General features: G+C 40.4%; 1 protein-coding gene across 1 annotated transcript; it reads left to right on the top strand.

Moving 5' to 3' along the window:
* The first annotated feature begins 137 nt into the window (after positions 1-137).
* On the top strand, positions 138-18,381 carry LOC117299983 (DNA-directed RNA polymerase I subunit RPA2-like). The gene is made up of 25 exons (XM_033783619.1): positions 138-386; positions 1,448-1,582; positions 2,084-2,158; positions 2,523-2,642; positions 3,222-3,362; positions 4,068-4,166; positions 4,611-4,706; positions 5,052-5,128; positions 5,614-5,814; positions 6,427-6,544; positions 7,491-7,578; positions 8,177-8,283; positions 8,462-8,597; positions 9,148-9,428; positions 9,878-10,075; positions 10,461-10,568; positions 11,323-11,499; positions 12,315-12,456; positions 13,076-13,172; positions 13,686-13,827; positions 14,216-14,372; positions 14,996-15,121; positions 15,721-15,848; positions 16,398-16,562; positions 17,095-18,381. Exons 1-25 carry the CDS (start codon positions 276-278, stop codon positions 17,326-17,328), a joined length of 3,459 nt encoding a protein of 1,152 aa, XP_033639510.1. The 5' UTR covers positions 138-275; the 3' UTR covers positions 17,329-18,381.
* Positions 18,382-20,098: the final 1,717 nt, after the last annotated feature.

Raw genomic sequence — 20,098 nt, 5'->3', positions numbered from 1 at the left:
TGGGAAATTATGTTAAAAGGGAAACAGTTTTTAGTTTTAGTGAACATTATCATTACTACACAGGGCGTTTTGTTTGTGGTGTTACATTTTGAACTTAAAATTAATATTATTTTGTTCACACAATTTGTGTTTTGGAGATTTTATTGGAGTCTAAATGAAGTATGATGCAAATTAATAGCCTGTTGTTGAAGCAATGTTTGAGGCATTGTTTTTGAGGCGTTCCGTACTTTGGATATGTCGCTGGTGCACTGTGTGTCCACTATTATTGTATATCAATGTTCAAGCACCAGCGTAACACACGTGGGGCATTTTCCAAGATGGCAGCGCCCAGCTTCAATCATCTCCAAGCAACAGACTATGGAAGAGTTCATGAAAAACAACATGTTGTGAGTGATCTAAGTTGTTGATTTAAAATAGATTTGAAAAATAAATGTTCGCTTTATATTTTTGGGATAAACAAAACCGGCGATCGCTCTGATTATTGGGATAAATCAGATTATCAAGTTACTTCATCAACAAATCAAATTCACACACGACCCTCACCCCCCTGACCTGACGACATGATCATGGACGACGGCACAGTACTGACAGTGACACACTGACAGTAGTGTTACTGTACGTACACACTCAAAATAACCAGTCCACAGTAGCACTAGTAGCAATACACAAATAATATAATATTTGGAAAAGTTTCCGTATGGCGCCACCACTTTTTCATTCAAAATAAAATAATATAGTATCTAATTTACCTGATTGATATATCCCTTTTTGTAAAAATGAGTGAAAAAGTGGTGGCGCCATACGGAAAGTTATCCAATTCCATAAATAATCCATGGTCCATGTCCATGATTATCAGATTATGAATTATGAGAGATGATGTCCCATGATCATGAGCTGGCTGGTAAACTTTCCACCACCACTTTTTCAATTTTACTTATTTTTACAAAAAAGGAACAATTCTCATTTATTCGTTGATTGAGACTTTGACTTTAGTAAATTCTGTTGAATGCAAGTTGAGTTAACAAAGCCTGAGATTGAGATTGTGCTAAACACAACCTTGGCTTAAAAAAAAAAAAAAAAAAAAAAAAATGTGTATATTTTAAAAAATGCCCCTCTTCCCTCTTAATATGAAAAGAGGCATTTAATATATTTTGTTTTTGTAAGTTTTTGTAAGTTTGTGTTTAGCACAATCTCATGTATTTATTTTGTGGTTTGTTTTCTTCTCGTCTTGTATGTTATTTACTGTCTGGGACAGTGGACAATCATGTAATATTATTTAATGATTCATAAACTTTGAAGTTTTATCTATAGTAACAAAAATTAAACAACTTTACAAGACGAGAAGGAAACAGGCCGCAGATAAATACTTTTTTAATTTAGACTTCTACATCACATAGGCCTACATGTAATGTGTTTGACACTCTGTTCTCATCTTTTCTTTCCTCAGCCGCTACAAGAACTAACGAGGCCTCACATAGAGTCCTTCAACTACTTCCTTCAGGAGGGACTGGCCCTCTCTGCAAGACAAATCCCACCAGTAGAGTTCACTCTCGGACAAGAAAGGGTCTCCCTTGCAATCAGGGTAAGGACAACAGCATACCTTCCAACTGTCCCTATTTTGGAGAATTCCATAGTCAAACTAGGGACTGTCCCTCATTCTGAAAATCATGTAATAATAAATGCAATTCAAATGTTTGATCCGAATTTGACGACAAAACTTTCCTTTAACTTATGGCTATGACTTTCTGTATGTTGCACATGCCTGAATCCATTAAAAAATGTTTGTACATGCCCATTTGTGTCTTTGTCCACATACTCACAGACTGTGGGTGCCAAGACACAGATCTGGCTATAGTCCCTCTGACTTTGTTATTTGGCAGGTATGCAACAGGCATTTTATCGATTCAGTGTCTCAAACGAGAGTGTCCCTCGGTTTATGAACCTCATAACACTTGGCCCTCTATACTACTACTATTGACATTTACTAAAGACTGCCACAAAGTACCACACCTCCTAGGCTACGTTGTACCATTGTTTTTCATCTATTCTGGTTGTGGATAATTTGCTTTCTCTCTACATACAGGATGCAATTATCGGAGCACCAGAGGTATCCCACACCAATCGTCATGCAGCAACTTTAAGAGTTTTCCCTTCAGAGGTATAGTTTCAAATCAAATACAAACCTCAACACCCCCCCTCCCCCCCCCCCCTAGCAGTCAAGGTAGGGTCATAGATTTGTAAATGGTAAATGCTTCAAACATTAATGACAAAAAAAATGGTAGGGAAACACTGAGTAGTGGGGTGTCAGGGCAGAGTGGTTAAGGGCATCCGACTCAAGCTCTGGTGTTTCTGATCAGCAGAGTGTGCGTTCGAGTCCAAGTGGTGTATACCTGTGTCCTTAAAGACACTAGACACTTTTGATAATCCAGTGCCTTAAATGACCCAAAACAACAGGGGAACTCTGGGTAGGGTTGTTTGACGAGTCCTGCTTACCGTTTTATTTGTTTATTACGGCCTTGCAGTGTAGACAGCGTGGGACGACGTACCGCGCCAAAATCCAAGCCAGTGTGTCATGGGCCTCAAGCAGTGGAAGAGAAGGAGTCAAAGATATGTTGTTGGGTGATATCCCAATCATGGTCAAGGTGAGATAACAGACTGATTCATGTCCAACCAGGGCTTAATTTCATGGCTTTGATAACCGCTGAACTCTGCGCTTACAATCACCATTCTTCGCATATGTGCAAACTTTTGTGGCCGAGTGGTCTAGTTCACTGGACCGAAGCTCGGGTGTTGTCAGCAGCAGAGTGTGGGTTCGAATCCTGGTCATTGCACTTGTGCCCTTGAGCAAGGCACTTAGTCATAATTTCTACGTAAACAAGTTTAGAAGGTAGTGCATTCCGCTCTACCAGCCTGGCTCTTAGTGGATGATACCCATGCCAACATCCTTACAAACTGTGAAGGGGGTAGCCCTGTTTCAGCCCCAAGAGTAGGTGGCAACCTGCCTCTTGTGACAGTTGTTTTGGGTCGATAGCCCAAATCGGTTAATGTGTAACCCTCATCTTGAAATGCCTGTCCCTGGCCTTGTGATATAAGGCAATCTCTCATCGATTTATTTATTTTATTTAAATTATATTTATTGTGAATTATTGACTATTTAATGATGTCGACAATGATGTATTCTCACTTTTTATATTCCTCGTTTTTGATGATTTTGTCTCCAGTCTGACAAATGTAACCTCAACAAGATGTCTCCAGCTCAACTCATCCAACATCAAGAGGAGGCGGAAGAGATGGGTGGATACTTCATCGTCAACGGTATCGAGAGAGTCATCAGAATGCTGGTCATGCCCAGAAGAAACTATGTACGTAAATAAAACACTGTCTACCTCTTGACCTCTTACACACCTGAAGGACGTCTCAAAGCGTTTCCAACATTTTTTCCCCAGGCCACTGGGCGCTAATTCATTTTATTAAACCATCTCAGCTCCCTGGGGAGTATACAGCCTGCGCAACAAATATGCGCTACTCGGCTAAATTAGAACCATCTCTGCCCTCACAGGTACCCATTTACCCCTGGGTGGAGAGAAGCAATTGTAGTTAAGTGTCTTGCTCGGAGACACAAGTGTCGCGACACTTAGCTGAACAGTAGCACCAGAGCTTGACTGCTCTTATCTGTTAGGCCACAACACCCCGCCTTCACCTTAATATAGATGATGATGGTGTAATTATATTTGTCAGTATTTCCGTTACCAGAAGCCATTGAACCTCAAGAGCTTTTCACAACGGGCAGTTTTTACAGACAATTTGGAGGCAACCAACTGCTCTGCATTCCCATTGAACACGTTGCCTCACAAGAGACATTCTTCTAGCTGTAACTGACCATCTCCAAGAAAATAGTGAGAACACTTAAGTGAGATTTCTTCTTAGAGAACTGGCACTGGTTGCCTGTAAACTGCCCCATGTGACATCGCCTTTCAACTGTTAACAATTCAACAAGGGTGGCTGTAATACAAGGATCTTTGTTCATCAAGAAATGAATACTATTTTTTATTATTGTTTACTAATAGCCAATGGCCGTCAACAGACCCAGATGGAAGACGAGAGGCCGTTTCTTTACTGAATTTGGTGTCACCATGAGATGTGTCCAGAACGACCAAACATCAGGGGTAAGTTGTAATGCTACGCTACCTATCATCTTTACCCCTGGAGGGACAGAGGGCCACTTTTGCACTTTCTATAACAGGCAGTGTTGTAGCTAGACCAGTTTGTGGTGTAGTGGTGGGCTCTAAATCTTGTTTAGTCCACCAAGGGCGAACGGTTGAACAACATTTTTCATGTTTAGATATGGGGCCATCATTGCTGAAGTGCAATCTATGGGAAATCTGTGCTAGGCAGCAAAGTTTATTTTGCTCAGTGTGCTGGGCGAAATTTGTAAGTAATGGGCAGGCCTGCCCGATGCTGCCCACTGTGGCTACAACACTGATAATAGGTTGTTTCCAGGGTAGGGCTAAATGGCACCAACTGTTTAGATTTAGCATAGCTTAACCTGAGACGTATGCATATAATAGTTGACTTGTTTTCCTGGTTTGTCAATCTCTTTTCCTCTTTAGAATTTAATTCTTCACTACTTGAACAATGGCTCGGTCGTCTTGAGCTTCACGTGTCTTAAGGAAATGTTCTTCATCTCCCTAGTAACTCTTCTAAAGGTATGTCTGTAGATAAGGCCGTGTCCGAATAAACAGCTACAACTACGTCTGGATTTCCGCATCATCAATTTAAAGGATTTCCTTAAAATATTGATATGTATGAAATTGACTTTGATATCTTTTACAAATATAAAGAAATGGAGCATTGGTGGTTTGATGCGTCTAGTTAGCTTTTTATGTTAGTTATTGACTCTTATTACAATAGAAAGGTACCAGACTATTGTTTCACTCAAGCCTCGTTTTGGGTTCATTACTTTCAATTGAGGACAAAACGAAATGGCCGATATATGTGTGTGTTATATCATAAACTTTTTGAACTCTTTTTTTTTTGTTAAACCAACACAGGCTCTTGTAGACACCACAGATCAACACATCTATCATGAGATTCTTAAAGGGAAAGAAGATGACACGTTTCTCATAGGGTAAGACAGGGTACAAGACCAAGACTCTAGATGTGGTATTATTTTTAAAATCAGGGCCCAATTTCTTAAAGCTGTTAAAGCAAAAAAATCTGCTAAGTTAATTTCGTTTGCACTCTCTTCCGCGGTAAGTGTTCTTTGATTTCACAAAGAGTTAAGACTCTTCTTTTCTCGAGTTAGGTTGAGTTACTGGTCCTAACCCAGGACTAGATTGACTTTATAATATCTTCTAGGACTAGTCCTTACCTAAGTTCTTTGTGAAATCGAGCCCCGGGTTCTTTTATGGCACTCTAATAATACTAGTACGCAAGGCCCACTTGAAGGAAAGTGCAAGTCTGGTAAAGTATCTTGCTCACGGAAACCCACACTCTGCTGATCAGAAACACCAGAGCTTGAGCCCAGTGCTCTTAACCACTCGGCCACGACGCTGCTAGTTTTTTTTTACACCTAACCCCATGTTTAGTTCTTTTTTATTACGACACCTGCAGCTGTGTAACAGAGATGCTTCGCCACGCCCAAGCCAAGAACCTGACCACACAACAAAACATCTTAGACTTTATGGGAGAACAGTTCCGCAACAAACTGAGAATGCCGGAATGGTATTCGACTGAGAAGGTGGCCAAGTTCCTCCTCAAGCAACACATTTGCGTCCATCTCGACTCTCACTCGGACAAATTCAATGCTCTGATGTAAGTACAGGCCTGCATGCTGTTTTCGAAAGGGCAAGGACACCAAGGCATTTTCTTTCCTGATAAAGGACACTCTATGAGGATATTTGCAATATCTACCGGAGCATTTTAAGGGCACCAAGGCAATGATCAGGGGGCATGGAGGCAATCGCCTACGATGTATAAGGCATGGTAGTAGTATCAGAAGTTTTAGGTCCGCTCTTTGAGGCCAGTTCCCTTCTTTGTGTTTCTATGGCAGTATGTTTAACCCTCCTACTGTTTGACCATTTAATATTCCATTTGAAGGATAGATGCCAGAGTTTATTTGACTCTTGTTGCATTTCTTCTCTTGTTGTTTCGATCCAGATCCAGTATCAAAAGTAGAGCACATTATAAAAATTAGAGTCCCCAGCACCACACACCTGCAACCTATACATCCCCACATTGGGAGATTGATTGCAGTATTGAACCAGATCCAGTTTCCTCAGCCTAATGGCCAGGAAACTATTTTTCTTTGTCCGAGGTCACTGCGCTCCTACTGTTTGACTATTTATTATCATCCACTGTGGTTTTGAAGGATAGATGCCAGACTTTTTGACTCTTGTTGCCTTCCTTCTCTTGTTGTTTCCACAGCCTGATGGCCAGGAAACTGTTTTTCTTTGCCCGGGGTCACTGCGCTTCGGACAATCTGGATAGCCCAATGAATCAGGAGGTTCTCCTTGCAGGTCACCTCTACCAGATGGTCTTAAAGGTAATCTCAAGATCATCATAAATAAAATAAAAAATAAAAACAAATAAAAAAATTATATCGAAGTCTTATATAGCGCACGTATCTACCAAACAAGGTACTCATGGCGCTGAGTATATACAAACTTTCAGAAAGATAGGTTATTGTAGTGATGAATTCTGAGACCCAATTATGTAGCACCTTATAAGGGTTTACAAGGTGCTACGGCACAGACAGCAGCCACAGCCAGGAACACCGGGGCGAACCCCTTCTCTTTTCGAAAAGTGCACTGGGTTCTTTTATAATTGTTACACAACACATGCGACCAACGGCTTTACGACCCATCCGAAGGACGAAGCAATGGTTAAGTGTCTTGCTTAGGAACACAAGTGTCACGGCTGGGGATTTGAACCCACACTCTGCTGATCAGAAACACCAGAGTTTGAATTCGGTTAAATTTATTCATTGAATTTATATTGCGCTCTCTCTAAGACCAGCCTGTTTGAGGGTGCATAACAGTTGAAATTACACAGAATTTTTTCGAAGAAAATGAGCAAAATTGAAATCAAAGCCATCAACTAATTATAATGGCTTCTTAGATAGCGCTCATATCTGTCACTCAGTGACACTCAAGGTACTGCAACATTCAGTATTTACCTGTAAGGTATTTTGGAGCATTTTTTTCAAGTAAGAAACCAATGTCTGCATATAGCACCATGTAATGGTTTCAAGGTGCTGTGGCGCAATATGCTGCCAACCAAACCAGGAACACCATTTCCAAATGTGTTTAAGCATTTTAGCTCTAAGATGTATTGTAGACAAGCAACTTTTGTTGATGCAGTATAAGTTTTACTTCTTTACAAATGGAAATATCCTTTTAGAAAAAAAATAAAAAATAAAAGTACTTCTAGCATGTCTAGAGGAACATAATGATCAACATTAAACATTGTATATTTTTTTTTCTTGGCAGGAAAAAATGCAGAATTGGCTTGTCGGCCTTCGTTACGCTTTAGAGAAGAAAGCTACAAATGCTGCGACTAATTTCATTCTGAATAACGGTAAGAATTTAGAAACGGTCTTTCAGCAAGGCACTTTACCATAAATTGCTCCCCTTCACCTGGGTGTACATGTGTATGTAATCTTATTGTTAGTATGTTAGCAGCCAATAATAATAGTGGCTTCTTGTATAGGGCTCATTTCTACAATTCAATGGCGCTCAAGCCTCTTTAATATTCAGTATTTTCCTGCAAGGTATTGTGGAGCTATGTTTTGAAGTATCAGACCGATTCCCTTACAAAGCACCATGTACTGGTAATGGTTTCGGGGTGCTGTGGCGCAATATGCTTCCGATCAAACCGGGAACACCAGGGCGCACCTCTTTTCCTTTCGATAAGTGCACTGGGTTCTGTTACATGTATAACACAGCTCAGAGGACCTGGTTATATATCCCATCCGAACAACGCATTAATAGTGGTGTTGTGTTCTTGCTTAAGGACACAAGTATCACAACTGGGATTTGAACCCACACTCTGCTGCACCAGAGCTTGAGTCTCTTGCTCTTATCCGTTTGGCCACTTAGCTTATTTATAGGGCTATTTGGTTTTAGAGTGTACTTTGTGACAATAATTTATCGATATTTCTTTGTTTCATTTGCAGCATCTGTCTCCTTGGCAGTAAGGGCAGTCAGTGACTTAACAAAACCTATGGAGTATCTACTTGCAACCGGTAACCTTGCTTCAAAGACTGGGCTGGGACTAATGCAGGTAACAGTTAACAGATATCAAATAATTTTAAATTTTTTAAGAGTTGTAAGTACTTTTCATGAGTCAAAATATACGAATTTGAGTAAGTTTGGAGTACGAGTACAGGCAACATGCTTGTGTGAGTACAAGGGTTTTGCCGTAAAATATTTGAATCAATAAACAAATTTGTTTGTTTCAGGCATCTGGGTTGACTGTGGTTGCAGACAAGCTGAACTTCATGAGATTTGTCTCTCATTTCCGCTGCATCCATCGTGGGTCCTTCTTTGCGCAGATGAGAACCACGTCTGTCAGAAAACTGCTGCCAGAGGCTTGGGGTAAGGTGTTATATATGTGGAGAGTTTCCTGAAATAATTATGTGAAAATTGGTTTTAGTAGTGGTGTGGGAGGGGCATGTTATTTAGTAGTCAGGGATGGGGGGTTTGTAAGGACTTCATCTTATTACTCCTCAGAATGGAATCCAATGGACCGATCCGGCCTGTCAATCAAACTGTGCGCGTTCACCCAGTTGACCAATCACAGCAATGGTTGTGGTCGGACATTTGTGCGCGTATATTTGGCACGCGTGGCAGAATCGTGCAGAATGTCATTGGGAGTGCTCGTACCCGGGCCCTGTGTCTTGCTCTTGTGTGCGGTGGGCGGAGCTTAGTGGAAAGCCGGAACGGTCCATAACAGGCTCCCTCTAGAGATTGGGCTTGAGTTTTAAAAGTTTGAATCTGAGAAGGGTTGTGTTTTCTTATTAGGGATTATTCTTCGAAGACATGATGTTTTCTCCGGATTTTCGGCGATATCTCAAAAACGAAGCATACAGGCCTGATAAATACTTTGTTTTGATTAATGTATGAATATCCGATATCATCTTAACAGGTTTCTTGTGCCCTGTCCACACCCCTGACGGTGCCCCTTGTGGCCTTATGAACCACCTCTCCGCATCGTGTCAAGTAACCAACACCCAACCGATGACGTCACACCTGCCCCGCCTCCTCGCTAACCTCGGAATGGCCCCTCTAGACGGCCCCGCCCCTGCAGCGTTCACAGACTGCTATGAGGTCGTTCTGGATGGGCGTGTCGTGGGAATGGTTGCTAAGGATGTGGCCCCGGAGCTTGCCAAGAACCTGGGGACCTTGAAAGCCAAGGAGGAGAAAGGGGTTGGTAGTTTACTTAAATCAACCTGCTGCCATCTTAAGTCAGATTTCCTGTATACACTAGTTGATCATCTAGTAAGGTTTTTTTTACAAAAAGGCACCAGCATAATTTTTCGACAGCCAATCTAAGGCCAGTGCCGTTGTGCACTGTACTTTTTCTGTGGTGCCCGTTGCAAGATTCCAATAGTCAGTTTACTGGTGCAGTCTTCAGTCCAACACATTCCAGTAACTCAACCCTCCAAACTGTTGGGCTCTGATTATGGTGTTATCTCTGATCGTATGTAAAGCATGTTCAGTTTACAAGTGCAGTCCTCGTTCCAACAAAAAAAATTAAAAAACATCCTTTGGTTTTTTATTGTAAGGAAGTTGTCACAGTTGTACTTGTTTTGTGGATAAACGTTTCTCTGTGTATAAAATGTTATATTTTAAGTTCCAATCTCTTTCATTGCTAGGTTCCGGCCACTTTGGAGATTGTCCTGGTACCCAAGACGAAGCACGCCAGTGAATACCCAGGCCTCTTCTTGTTCTCAACTCCAGCCCGGCTGATGAGACCAGTCTTCAATCTGGCCACCCAATCCACGCATCTGATTGGCTCCTTTGAGCAGGTGTATATGAACATTGCCGTCACGCGCAAAGAAATCCACGAAGGGGTAAGTGATTTGAACTTAGGCAAACAGAAAATAGAATGGATTGTAGCAGACTAGTTAAGGCCTAACCAAGTTTTAATTTCATTGATTATTTCTGGTTGTGAAGCCGAGTATTAGAGCAAAGAACCAAATGGAGAGAAGACAATGAAAGGAAGTCTCAGTTTTAGATGTCAGAGAAAAACCCCAGAGAATTATACCTGGGAAAACTCATACAGTCAGGCAGGGACTTTAAACTTACATCCATGTAGTGCCCCCAGTGGGATTCAAAAGAAATTGAATATTTGGCGCGACCTGAGCGACAATAATGAAGACAGCAATCTGGCTTCAGAAGATGATCAGAGTGCACTAAGTGTTAACTTTGCTGAATGCCATTTTTGTATGATTACAGATAACTACCCACTTGGAACTGAGCGAGGGCGGTATACTCAGTGCTGTTGCGAGTCTTACGCCATTCTCGGATTTCAACCAGAGTCCTCGTAACATGTATCAATGTCAGGTGAGTTGTCCAGTGGAGAAAATTAACTCTTGACCTCTTCATCTCTGATTCAAATAAAATGCAGTTATGGAGGCTTGATTGGTGAAATAGTCTGACAGCGTGTAGCAAAGTAGTACTCATTGTATGCAAACAGTGAACTAGACAAAGATGAGGGCAGAGTGGTGATGGCCAGTAGAGGGCGCTGTCCACACTGGTGTGCTTAGTGCAGCAAGTTTAATCTACAAACACCATGCTCCTCAACATCCCGCGTTCTAAACACACTTGGGGAGACCGTTATTTTTCACATGCGGGTCTATTTCTTTGGAATGCTCTCCCACTGAACCTCAGACTAGTAGACATTCTTTCCTGCTTCAAAACCAACCTGAAAACTCACTTCATGCACTTAGCAGAGTTCTTTTTCTATGCGCCAGGAGTGTCTTGCTGAAAGATATGGCACTTTAAAAATGTTCATTATTATTTCATCTTATTACAGCATGCAAAGGAAAGATAACATTTTCCTTTGGGCAGGTAACTCCTTGAGTCGAGCTACGTCCCATAGCCTTAGATCTCAAGGGTCTTTCTCAGGATCTTTGCTGTTCCCAAAAGCGCTGCCTCCTGCAACAGATCTATCCTCCCGTTTCTCCCCATTCGTCTAGATGTTTCCTCATGGCTTTCGGAATGTTGCCAAGCGCTCCAACACCCATGGGTGTTTTAGGACTTGACTAACGACACCAAATCGCACCTGACTAACTCAATTATTTCCATGTTTTCACAGATGGGGAAACAGACCATGGGCACACCAGCTCACACCCTACAGTTCCGTAACGATCATAAGATGTACCGACTACAAACTCCGCAGTCTCCTCTAGTCAGACCCCACGCCTACGATAACCTCAACTTTGATGATTATCCACTGGGCACTAATGCTGTTGTTGCCGTCATCTCTTACACTGTAAGTTCAGGATATTTTGATATTGTTATTTATAACACCCCTTACAAATATTCTGCCTTTGTGCCTCGGGAAAATAGAACGCTGCGGGGATCACCTCGGGAGGAGTCATAGTTTTAACCACAGTACTCGAAGCAGTCAATACTTGTAGAACAAACATATCAACAACATACCATTGCGGTTTACATAAGTGCCCCGGTCATTGGGTCAATATCTTCAATCTTCCTCAGCTCCCTGAGGAGTACAAAATAGGGACTCGGACCCACATACCGAAAACTCAAGCACCAGAACTCAAGTTTGATGCTCTAATACGCTCAGCCATGACACCCTACAAGAGTGAAGAGTTTTCGTTCAAGTCTTTTGATAAAACAAAAACTCCCATAATATCTACATTATCTTTCCAAATTTTGCCTTCTTCAAAACAACCTGTCCCAAGTGTCTCTTGAAAAAGAGACTCAATGACACAAGCTCTTTAAAAGTGACCCATCCAGTGTTACCGTGTTTCTAAAAATTAAAAAAGTTACCAGCCTTCAATTTCACAATTGGACGAGTTCAGTTCCGTATCCGAAGACGTTGGGACGCATTGAACCCATTCTAAGTTAGGACGGGTTACTCATTCTAACTCGAGATAAGACGAGTCCTTACTCTTTGTGAAATCGACGGCTTGGTCATAACCTTTCTAAAAGTGACATCGAGTCACAACCAAACTGACCTTTAAAAGGCTACATTGAACTTTGACATTTCCAAAAGTAACCCTGAGATACATACTTTTAAAAAGTATTCTTTAGCCACAACCATTAATCGTTTACGCTGTGTAGGGATATGATATGGAGGACGCCATGATACTCAACAAGTCATCGGTTGAGAGAGGGTTCGCTCACGGTACCATCTACAAGACAGAAGAAATCGACTTGAGAAAAAAATCTGACTCGCATCCGACTAAAGTCATACTCCTCTTCGGTAAGATTCTATTTTTTTTTTTTTTCTTCTCCGACTCCACTAGGGAAAAATGCTTTGGTTTAAATTCAATGAAAGTGTTAAGTTCAGAAAAAATGTACATGGCATTCAAAATCTCATCAGGTTTGTTATATCATTGGCGCAATCTCGTCTATCTGGCAAAAAAAAAATACATGGGACACTAAATTTTTAACCTGCTTAGTTTTTAACTATTTGGGGTTGAACAAGGAAAGATTTACTCGCAGGATTTGAACTTTTGACCTCTGGATTAACATGCCACTGCTCTTCCTACTCAGCTATTTAGCTCTAATAACAGCGGTTTTCCTATTTTGTCAATAACATTTTTGTTTTTTATTTTGCTTTTGACTTGCACCCTGTCGTAGTCCCGGCATACCTTCTGCCCAGGTTATAGTAAATAAGCAGGACGGTTCTTTTCCTGAATTCCAAAAATCTACTTTGTGGTAGTAGAATATAAAGCAAGACAAGTTCTCAAAAGACATTATCTACCAGGCAAGTAGATACAGACATGGTGTTACCGCAAACAAAATATATATTGATACCTCACCATGCAAGCCTAAAATCCCATATTAATCAGTTTTGTTCTGCACTGTTTTACATCAAGGTTCTGATATGACAAACACAAGAGTTCAAGGCAAGTTGGACATAGACGGACTCCCACCCATCGGCACGGTCCTAGAACCTGGGGATCCGTTTTACAGGTATGTAATGTGAATTTATTTCCTGCCAAATTCCATAAAAAGGACCTCGCTATCGGCCAGTGTTTCGTTACCACACGGCCAGACCACAACCCTGCCAGTTTTTGTAACGTACTCAATTCACATTTATTTCCATACTGTCAAAAATACAGCATTACAGACTGCTTATACATTGTACTACATTGTACTATTATTATACGTTGTTAAAGTACCCACTGCCAAAACATAGGATTCAAACTGCCTCTATCCACCGTGCAATCACGGTAGATAAGACATTCCTCTAGAATGGCAAGGGTTGTGGGTTCGAATCCCACCTGAGTAATATGCAGGACTTGGGGAAAGTACCGAGTATACAGTGCTGACGAGCATCGGTGTATTGGTTAAAAAAACAAAATTTGTATTCTTTATCCCCGATGGTAAGGTTTTTACAGTCAAAGAAAAGGAGCAGTATGGAGGCCCTATTGATAAAGCCTCTTCGCCTACTCTTGTTTTCCTTTTCTTTCATCTCAATCATAGCATGTTCAATGTGGAGACGAGACTGTACAAAGTTGAGACATACAAAGGAATGGAGACGGCAGTTGTAGATAATATTAAAGTGACGGGAACTGATTTTGGGCTCCAAGAATGCCAGAAAGCTTACATCCAACTCAGAATACAGGTGAGTTGAGGTCCAAACGTGGACATCAGTTTGGGGAAAAAAAAGAAAGATGCAAAAAATTCAGCAGTAGTCTTAACAAATATTTGACCCTTCAGCATCAGGGTTTGGACATGGTATGGCTTTATCCATTGTAACATGTATGTTCACTTCTGACACCACTATGTTTTGCTTTATGCTGTGACTCTCCTTAAAGTATTGCCCTGTGCTTTTCACTTTTTCTTTCTCAAAAACCTGTCGCCTACTATGAAGCTGAAACCTCTACAGGTAAATTATGTCACAAACATCTTCATTCACAGTGAGTAAGGATTTGTGTCATGGCCAAAAACATAATCTACAAAAGTTATCAAAACCCTTTAAAAGTCACGTTTCCATCTTCTGCATAATCCAGAGGAATCCCATCATCGGGGACAAGTTTTCCAGTCGGCACGGACAGAAGGGTATCTGCAGCCAACGGTGGCCGACAGAGAACATGCCGTTCACTGAGAGCGGGATGACACCGGATATCCTCTTCAACCCTCACGGTTTCCCGTCACGTATGACCATCGGTAGGTTCACATCCCCCTTTGGCCAAAGACAATGTTCAGATATTTTTCAGGATTTCAGGTTTATTATTAATTGATGACACATCCAACAGCACAATCTGCGTCAATGACAGGAGTAATAGGAGGCGTGAGGCAATTTCAGTTTATGATGTTGGAGATAAACCCTAAAGGGGGAAACCCACGCAATCAGGTAGAGACTAAAAACCCAATCCACAAGACTCCGGTCTGAGTTGGGATTCAAACCAGGGTTCACAGAGGTGAAAGGCAAGGAAAGAAACCACTGAGCCAACCTGATCTATTTTGTTCATCAGTATTAAACCAGAGAAAGTAAACCACAAAAAAGTTACACACGTAAATTAAATTATAGAGGTGATTAGAGCGCTCTACCAACTGATCTATCTAGCCCAATGTCGGTCTCTCTATTTTGTCAATATCCTTGCTCATGGAATGCCAGTCAGAAGTCATTCAACCATTAACTGCCGCATATCCAGAGATCACATAAATTATAGAGATGACCATAAAGTAATTATAATACTTCAGAGGGATCCATTGACTTGAACGTAGCAGGTTTGAGTCCATCTTTTGGGTTCAAATTTAACTCAACTCCTTTTGTATCCCTTTGCTAGGTATGATGATAGAGAGCATGGCAGGCAAATCTAGCAGCCTACACGGCATGTGCCATGACGCTACGCCGTTCACATTCTCAGAAGACGAGCCGGCTGTGGATTACTTTGGGAGACTCCTCAGGGCAGGTATGTTGCTCTAAGTTGTGTATTATCCTTTCCTGTAATTGGCTGCTCGCCCTCTATTGGTTTGGTCAATAAATATAAACGATGTTTGTATGAGAGAGATTGGCTGTTGCCAGCTTAGTGTCTTTCGTGGGAGTTTGTCAAACACCCCAACAAACAAAGCCCTGATAGTCTGCTCGCCCAATATAGGCCTAACCCTCCTACTCTTTGTACTGTGTTCCAGAGAGTTGACAAACCATTTGAAATCATTCTCTTGATGATAAAACAATGCACAGAAGTAACTGCTTGCTGACCTACATCACCACGGACCAATCATAAAACAGATATGGAAAGCTTATGTCACAGTAAAGTGATTTATCTTATGCAATCAATTGGCTTTGTAATTCATTCAAACCCATGATGTTGAACTGTCTAACAGTAGTAGGACTGACTGTGTAGTTGGATTCTCCAAATGATTATGTTGCAGGCTGGCATAAATTGTCTATCATTCAAAACAACAGTGGATGATATTGAATAGTAGGAGGTTTAAAACTGTAAAGGTTTTTGTATTGATATGAGATACATCATTAGGAACTTACACTTGTCTCATCTTTGTTGTACAGGTGGTTATAACTACTACGGTACAGAGAGAATGTACAGTGGTGCGACTGGCGTCGAGCTGGAAGCAGATATTTTCTTTGGCGTTGTCTACTACCAGCGACTCAGACATATGGTGTCCGATAAGTTTCAGGTATACTTAACAATTTTCCAAATAATAGTTCATAAAACCTTAAATGAACATTACAGAATTGGTATTAGAAACGAAAATCGTGAAGATCACAGATTTACAAAAAACGTCAGGCCATTAATTATACCATGGGTCCTTTTGGTTTTTGGGCAGTTTGCACCACTCAAGTGTAAAACAGTTTCAACTTTGCACTTCTACATTGATAATCCACTGGTCACATTACCAGAAAGATAAACAAAAATAACAATAGTCATCCGAATTGAATAAAATATTTCATTGGAATAAACTATAAATAGTAGTAAACTTGCAGGTACAACCACGTTATAATTCTCGTTATAGGGAATGTTGGCTCTGAAAAGAGCCAATTTGTTAATGTTTTGAACAGTATACTCTGCACGTCTAAGAAGAGAGAAGAAATTGTTTTCATATGTAATAGGAACTACCTTAACCCCATGTAGTATTGGATGTAAGAGGTCAGGAGACCACGCTTCTTCTTGCAATAAAACAAACAGTACAGAATCACTTCATAACTTTTTTTCTCCTTTGGCCCAGGTTCGTTCTACTGGACCCATAGACATTTTGACCCATCAACCAATCAAGGGGCGTAAGAGAGCAGGTGGTATCCGCTTTGGTGAGATGGAAAGAGATTCCTTACTCGCTCATGGAACATCTTTCCTCCTTCAAGACAGACTTCTTAACTGCTCGGACAAGAGCATGGTACGTAGTAATAAATAATAATAACAATAAAGACTTGTAATGCGTAAATATCAACCCTTCTGGGTACTCCACGAACACTAAAAAAAAAAAAAAAAAACACGAAAGACACAACCTGTGACATGAAATAAGTTTTGAGAAGAGATTTTAATGTTGTGGTACAAAGACAAAATCTAAGATCAAGTGGTAGAGAGTTCCAGATGCAAGACTCAGCTGAAGAAAAAGACCTGTCACCCCAGGAGTGTCGAGACTTGGGTTCAATGCGGAGAAACATGGAACAGGATCGGAGTGTAAACTTGAAGTAGTTCTGATATATTGTGGGGAGCCTTGCCATTAAGTGCCTTGTGGGCAATGTGATCGGCTACTTATAAACATGACCACCTTTTGAAATGAAATTTGTACATGTTAGTTTTATTGTATGCATGATTTATATAGGATTCTATTTATAAAGGGTTAAAACAATAGGAACAGTTCCAAACACCAAAGCTATAATTTGCCTTTAAAGATGTCTTCCTCATTTTATCTTTCCTCATAGAGTCACATATGCACCAAGTGTGGAACCATATTGGGTGTCAACCTTGACAAACCTAATGCAGACCAAGATGACGATGGACTGAACAGTGCCCTCTTTGGCTCAACGCAAAAATGGACATGCAGTGCGTGTCAATCGGCCGACAATATCGATGTCGTGACGATACCGTACGTCTTCCAGTATCTTGTTGCTGAGTTATCAGCGATGAACGTCAAAGTCAAATTGGATGTAAAATGAAGCGCTTTTTCTCGGCTCAACTCCAAACTAGACAAGAAAATTGTGGTTTTCCTGCCATTCAAATGAGCATCGATGTGGTATAAAGTAGTTAAGTCTGTCCCCACGTCCCAAGCCAATACGGCTCATCAGTCCGATATTTATATCCAGTTTCCTTGATATTAAACAACTGAGAATATTTCTATTCCCCGTGGACAGGATTAACTTAGACAGGATGCCAGTCCATCGCAGTGTTCTCCCTTGCTTCGCCAGTGTCCATTTGAACTACTTGGTAGAGAGAAGCAATTAAGATAAAGGGCCTTGCTGAAGGACCAGGCCAGGATTTTAACCAACAATCTGTTAAGTACGGAACTTCAGTCCTCTGCCCTATAAACGCTTGGCCATGACACCCAACTGATTTAGTGTGCCAGACATTTTTTATTATGCAGAGTTATCCATTGATTGTAAACATTAATCTTGACATTCAATTACACTGGCACGCAACTTTTCAGCTGATCAAGTGATTTCCTCTTTTTCGTTTCAAAACAGTGCCATAGAAAACTGAAAAACACTGAACAAAAGTTAAGTGTGATCGGCCATTTCCCCTCTTCTTTTTTTTTGCAATTAGAAAGCTGCATGTCTGATACACGCCCAGTTGCAAAAACTAAATAGTACACATTTTCCATCTGGTGATCAGGTACCATTGATTCCAGTAATAAGGTGTGGCATTTGTGTTTAAAATTTGATACGCTGTCCGCAATGCCGGCAGGGAACTAGACATTTTCCAGCATGCTGTCTGGAGAGCTGTGGCAACATGTCATGGGGGTGCCTGGCATATCATCATTATTATTTATAAATCAAATAATGTGAAAATACAGGCAAAAAGAATGTTGACATTTGTATGATATGTGTACAATATTTATGTATTCAGTTATACAGAAATGAATATTAATTTTAGACAATTAGTTACAGCCACTGACGGTTAGCCTTTCAGGTTGTTTTACATTGAGAGAAGGGGTACCATTGGGTGCGTTCGATTAGCTTCCCCGGGTCGACCCCGGTGTGTGGCGTTTTCTTTTTCCAAGATGAACGTGTGCAGATAATTACCCACGTTCGTCCTGGAAAAAAAAGCCCGCCACACACCGGGGTCTTCCCAGGGAAGCTAAACGAACGCACCCTTTGTGACATTTTAGAGAAAATTGCCAGGATGTGTCCAAATGGCTATGACTAGAGCCTCTTCAGTAAACCAGTCGTAGCCGAAGCCACCACTTTGGGTTTGGCCTTACCGTTCAGAAGTTTCAAAAACCATCAACAGTTATTTGACCTCGATGAGGGCGCTGAAAATATGATATATTTGACGGCAATTTTGCATTCCCATTCTTTTTTTGAATGACCAGGGGTGGATTTCACAAAGAGTTAGGACTAGTCTTATCTCGAGTTAGGACCAGTTACTCGTCCTAACTTAGGACTATCCATGCAATTTGTATATCTTCTTGGACTAGTCCTAAGTTAGGACTAGTCCCAACTCTTTGTGAAATCGACCCCAAGAAATGTATCATAATTATCTGGCAATTTAGAATCATATTTTGATTTGAAATAAAATAATACATTTCATTAAGAACTAGTCTCGGTCTCGGTTTACTCAGCAATAATGCACTTGACCCATTTTTGTAAGAGGTCATAAAACAGGAAAATGTTTCACCTTTATGACCGGACTTATGGTTTCCGTATCCCCAATAAAAACGCACAGTTTCCCACATTCTCTGGTTGAGTTTGCAACGATTTTGATAGAGATGAGTTGTTGTGTGAAAATAAAAGTAACGTTTATAAATTGATTATAGGCCTACTGAAAGTTCACACATGTCAATATACCACGACAAGTGTTGTCATTAATTTTAGATGAACGAACAAAAAGTTTGTAATAAAATATTTGTTTTACGGTAATTTTCTCAAAACCGCTAACACCTTTTGTAATGACATTTTCACAGGATATTTATGTTGTATCCTCTTACCAGTTTTCACGGTATTATGCCTTTTTTTTTAATTGGGAAACAAATAATGATGCCACTATATCAACCGATGCCCTAACTATCTTCATTTGTTAATATGAAGTATGAACACATAAATGTATATTAAAACTTGATTGACATTGAAATGTTCACACTACACATCGATCTTCGACGACTTTAACTGGCCCCTTTTGTTCTGAGTTTTTCCTTTTTTTCACGGCAAACAAGAAAGTATGGTTTCCCGGTGAAGCCATACATGGAAGAAACATATGCAGTGACTACAAGTGTTCTTTGAGACTCTGTGTATGACTCTTTAGCCAGCGGTTGTCTTCGTTTTATTCAAAATATTGTTTAATTAAATTTTAAAAATTACCATGGTCATTTGCAAAAAATAAAAATAAAAACATTAATAAAAAATGTGAATAATTGTTGGCTTTCAAATCTGATTTTTATTTAGTTTTTCCCCTTTTTCTTAAAATTTATAATAAAGCGTATAAATAAACAGTGATAATTGAAACAACAAGCTGATGTTTAAATTTTAATATTAACTAGATATAGTGTTTGTAGAAACAAACACTAGGTGTTCGGCTATTGTTGGGTCAGTGTTTGAATAAATGAAACAAGTATTGTTTATAGCTCGTCAAATTACAAAGAAATCAAAACCAAACAGTTTTCTCGATGTGTAATAATTTTATGGAAAAAGCATCAAAAAGTGTACATTTCAACCTAAAAGCCTTTAAATACTGCCTTTTCAAAGCATTTTACAGGCTCTTCCAGTTTAAAAA

This window comes from Asterias rubens, chromosome 15 (assembly GCF_902459465.1).
Source record: "Asterias rubens chromosome 15, eAstRub1.3, whole genome shotgun sequence".
Lineage (NCBI taxonomy): Eukaryota > Metazoa > Echinodermata > Asteroidea > Forcipulatida > Asteriidae > Asterias > Asterias rubens.
This window is presented reverse-complemented; position numbering and strand designations above follow the sequence as displayed.